The sequence below is a fragment of the Myotis daubentonii genome, chromosome 2, assembly GCF_963259705.1.
Source record: "Myotis daubentonii chromosome 2, mMyoDau2.1, whole genome shotgun sequence".
In the NCBI taxonomy this organism is placed as follows: domain Eukaryota; kingdom Metazoa; phylum Chordata; class Mammalia; order Chiroptera; family Vespertilionidae; genus Myotis; species Myotis daubentonii.
The window spans coordinates 174,793-179,377 of NC_081841.1; the positions used below are offsets into that span (position 1 = coordinate 174,793).

The following is a 4,585-nucleotide window of genomic DNA, read 5'->3' on the forward strand; positions in this document are numbered from 1 at the left end:
CTGTTTGTCTGTCCATGACAGAGCCTGGACCATGCATCTTCTCTTCTGATGGGTCCTTCCCATTGGTGTGCCCTGGAGACAGCCCAGACCCAGACGCCGCGCGCGCGCGCGCGCGCGCGCGCGCGCGCGCGCACACACGCACGCACACACTCGCGCGCGCGCACACACGCGCGCGCGCGCACATACACACACGCGCGCACACATACACGCACACACACACATAAGCACGCGCGCGCGTACACACACATACACGCACACACGCAAACTCACGCACACACATACACGCGCACACGCACACACACGGGGAAGGACGGGTTTGAAAGAATTCGCCATCTAGTGTTTCAAAACCAGCACGAGTGGTGTTGACGGAATCGCCAGCAGAGGTTGGCTGGTTCACCCGGCGCTCCGGACACGCCCTGCGCTCAGGTCCCAGCCCCGCAGGTCCGGGAGGCCGGGACAGCCCCCGCCACCTAGGCGCGAACGCCGGGAGCCGCACCCACCCCCACGCCGCCCACCAGGCCCGCGCCCCGGGCTCCAACGGCTTGGAAGCACAGCGGCCCCACGCGCACCCGCTCCGCCCTGCGCACGCCGCACCCCTTCTCGGCCTCCCGGTCACGACCCCAGACTCCGACCCGCTCACGGTGCGAGCAGGCCCGCCCGCCCAGCTGGCCGCCCACCTACCCGGACCCTGCGCCCGGCCCTGCGCCCCGCCCCGCCCCGGGTCGGGATCAGCGCGGCGCGTCACCAGAGCGCGGGGCGGGGCGGGCCGGGGCGGGGCCGATGCGGAAGTGCCCGCGAAGGGCCTCACCGCCCACTGCCCCCTCCTTACTCTGTCCTGTTCTCGCCCGCAGCGCCGGACCCGCGGGTCAGTGTCATGTGACTTCTGGCCCTGACCGCGAGCCTGGGCCGGACCCCTAGGAGAAGAGGCTCAGGTCTCTGCGAGAATCTGTAGGTGTCTCCAGGAGGGTCTCCAGGGAGTTAGATCCCAGGACAATGGGGGGGGGGGTGGCGCGAGGCTTCGGGAAGGGATTGTCTTTTGTCTGGCTTGGGATTAATGGGGTCTGGGGCCTCAAGGCGGGGGGAGGGAGAACCGCAGCGGGGGAGGGGGGGCGGAGGGGCGGGGGGCGGGGGGAGACTGCCTGGTCTGGGGCCTCCCGCAGAGCTTGCTGGAGTTCGTTTGCCATCTTTCCCAAGGGTCTCTGGTGACAAGCCTGTGTGTGCCGCATGCCATGGTGGTGCTGTGGGCCCTCGCTCTGGCCTTGGCTGCAGGTCTGGCCTCTGCCTACCCACCGAACATCGTGCTGATCTTTGCTGATGACCTGGGCTACGGGGACCTGGGCTCCTACGGCCACCCCACATCCACCACCCCCAACCTGGACCAGCTGGCCACCGCGGGGCTGCGGTTCACGGACTTCTACGTGCCAGTGTCTCTGTGCACACCCTCCCGGTGAGCAAGGGGGCAGGGAGCCCTCACCCCGTGCCCACCCTGACCACCCAGCTCCCCCCGGTTTCCTCTGGTTTGCAGTGAGGGTCATAGTTCCCTACTGTCTCCCGGGTGCACCTCTGTCTTCGTTTCTCACTGTCTCACCAACTGTGACTGGCTCTGCAGGGCTGCCCTCCTGACCGGCCGACTCCCAGTCCGGTCGGGCCTGTACCCTGGCGTTCTGGAGCCTGGCTCCCGAGGGGGCCTGCCCCTGGAGGAGGTGACCCTGGCTGAGATCCTGGCTGCCCAAGGCTACCTCACAGGGATGGCTGGCAAGTGGCATCTTGGGGTGGGGCCTGAGGGGACCTTTCTGCCCCCCCACCAGGGCTTCCATCGATTCCTGGGCATCCCATACTCCCATGACCAGGTAGGAACAGCCAGAGCCCTCAGCTGCCCCCTGTCCACTTCCTCCTACTCCCCTTCCCTTGACCTCCCAGCTCCACCGCACAGCCTAAGCCAGAGGTTCTCAACCTGTGGGCCGCGACCCCTTTGGGGGTCGGACGACCCTTTCACAGGGGTCGCCTAAGACTATCGGAAAACACAGATATAATTACATATTGTTTTTGTGATGAATCACTATGCTTTCATTATGTTCAGTTTGCAACAATGAAATTGGGGGTCGCCACCACATGAGGAGCTGTGTTAAAGGGTCGCAGCGTGAGGAAGGTGGAGAACCGCTGACCTAGACCCTAAATGGAGCCCTTTCCCCAGGGCCCTTGCCAGAACCTGACCTGCTTCCCACCGGCCACCCCCTGCCGTGGAATCTGTGACCAGGGCCTGGTCCCTGTGCCGCTGTTAGCCAACCTGTCTGTGGAGGCGCAGCCCCCCTGGCTGCCTGGACTTGAGGCCCGCTACGTGGCTTTCGCACATGACCTCATGGTCGATGCCCATCGCCAGGGCCGCCCTTTCTTTCTGTACTACGCCTCCCACGTGAGTAACCCTGGCCCCATGTCCCGGGCTGCCCTGCCCCCTGCCCAATGCTAACTCCAGGCTCTGCCCCCAGCATACCCACTACCCCCAGTTCAGTGGGCAGAACTTCGCCGGGCGCTCGGGCCGTGGGCCATTCGGAGACTCCCTGATGGAGCTGGACTCGGCCGTGGGAGCCCTGATGACAGCCGTGGGGGACCTGGGGCTGCTTAAAGACACACTGGTCATCTTCACCGCAGACAACGGGTAGGCCCCAGGGAGGGCCTATGCGGGTGATTTCTCACAGGCGTGAGCCTGAGGTCTCCCCATCTTGACCACAGACATAGTGGGATAAGGGGGGGGTCTCAGAAAATGCTGGCCACATTATGGCGACTTCCAGGTCACAATCCATGAAGCTGGTCCTGGTAGGACAGGGAGGAGACAGGCGCCCGGTGGCCATTTCTGGGCACGTAACTTAAACGTCTGGGGCTGGAGCCACTGGGGCGAGTCAGAGACACTGATGACCACTTGTGTGTCCCAGACCGGAGACGATGAGGATGTCCCGCGGCGGCTGCTCTGGCCCACTGCGATGTGGAAAGGGAACCACCTTTGAGGGGGGTGTCCGAGCACCTGCCTTGGCCTTCTGGCCAGGCCACATCACTCCCGGTCAGTCTTCAGGTCCTCTCCTCATGCAACCCTGGCCCCACCTCCCCAACCTGATGGTGAATTGAGCGACCACACAGCCCTCTGTCCCCAGGCGTGACCCACGAGTTGGCCAGCTCCCTGGACCTACTGCCCACCCTGGCAGCCCTGGCTGGGGCCCCACTGCCCAACGTCACCTTGGATGGCTTTGACCTCAGCCCCCTGCTGCTGGGCAAAGGCAAGGTAGGGCCAGCAACCCCACGCCCAGCCCCGGAGTGACTGTGAGCAGGTCACCTCTTTGAGTGGCATCCAAGTGCTGCTGCTGAGTGGGCAGAGCCAGGACCTAACGCAGGCTGATCGGTGTTGGGGCTCTGCCCCTGCCCCTGACTTTGCCCCCAGAGCCCCCGGCAGACTATGTTCTTCTACCCGACCTTCCCCGATGAGATCCGTGGGGTCTTTGCTGTGCGGAGCGGGAAGTACAAGGCCCATTTCTTCACCCAGGGTAACGTCCTCCCCTGACCCCGCTGACCCCTCGGGCCCCAGAGCCTGCCTCCACCTCTGTGCACAGATGTGTCTCCCGCCCCCCCCCCCCCAGGCTCCATCCACAGTGACACCACAGCAGACCCTGCCTGCCACGCCTCCAGCCCTCTGACTGCCCATGAGCCCCCGTTGCTCTTTGACCTATCTGAGGACCCTGGTGAGAACTACAACCTTGTGGGGAGTGGGGCCGAGGTCGCCCCCCAGGCCCTGGAGGCGATGAAACAGCTTCAGCTGCTCAAGGCCCAGTTTGATGCTAGCATGACCTTCAGCCCCAGCCAGATGGCCCGGGGCGAGGACCCTGCCCTGCAGATGTGCTGCCAGCCCAGCTGCAGCCCCTGGCCCACCTGCTGCCACTGCCCAGGGCCCCTGCGCTGAGGGCACCCGTCCAGGCCCGCCCCCCGTGGCTGAGGCTCAGGCATGGACATGTTTCTACCTGATACCCCAATAACACCAGGTCATACTTGCAGGCGTGATGATTCCTCTAGTCCTTGTCATGGCCAGAGGTAGGTGCTATTCTGCTTGTGCACAAGTGAGGAGACAGGCCTAGAGAGATCCGGCAACGTGTCTGAGGTCATGGCCAGTGAGGCTGGGCTGGGGTCTGCTCCATGGCATCCTGGCTCCTGTGATTGCAGGCCCCCTCACGGGAGCTGCAATGAGCACCTGTGTGGCCAGGAACGGGGCGGGGATGGTCAAGGGCACCGCAGACAGGAGACCCAGCAGGTGCCGAGTGTCCAGAGAGCCGGGTTCTCCTGGAGGCACAGGGACAGACCCCCTTGGCTCTTACCAGAAACCTGCCTGAGGGGCGTGATGAGCAGCACATTCCAGGTGGGGACAAAGGGGCTGGAGCTTGTCAGACTCAAGGAAGATGCATGAGCAGCTTCTGAGATCCCGTGACCTGGCCCACCTCTGCCCCCAGAGCCCCAGACAGACAGACAGACAGAGCCCCAGACAGACAGACAGAGCGACAGACAGACAGACAGACAGAGCCCCAGACAGACAGACAGACAGAGCCCC

General features: G+C 64.5%; 1 protein-coding gene across 1 annotated transcript; it reads left to right on the forward strand.

Annotated features, from left to right (window-relative positions):
- The first annotated feature begins 777 nt into the window (after positions 1 to 777).
- Positions 778 to 4,037, forward strand: ARSA (arylsulfatase A). The gene is made up of 9 exons (XM_059681261.1): positions 778 to 948; positions 1,195 to 1,447; positions 1,610 to 1,850; positions 2,195 to 2,413; positions 2,487 to 2,656; positions 2,931 to 3,055; positions 3,147 to 3,274; positions 3,431 to 3,533; positions 3,627 to 4,037. The coding sequence occupies exons 2-9, from the start codon at positions 1,230 to 1,232 to the stop codon at positions 3,944 to 3,946; spliced, it is 1,524 nt and encodes a 507-aa protein (XP_059537244.1). The 5' UTR covers positions 778 to 948; positions 1,195 to 1,229; the 3' UTR covers positions 3,947 to 4,037.
- Positions 4,038 to 4,585: the final 548 nt, after the last annotated feature.

Bases quoted from the DNA above. Each gene is read 5' to 3' on its own strand.
- ARSA (XM_059681261.1), top strand. From the start codon at position 1,230: ATGGTGGTGCTGTGGGCCCTCGCTCTGGCCTTGGCTGCAGGTCTGGCC. The intron at 3,275-3,430 runs GTAGGGCCAGCA...CTTTGCCCCCAG, and splicing joins TGCTGCTGGGCAAAGGCAAG to AGCCCCCGGCAGACTATGTT. The intron at 3,534-3,626 runs GTAACGTCCTCC...CCCCCCCCCCAG, and splicing joins GGCCCATTTCTTCACCCAGG to GCTCCATCCACAGTGACACC.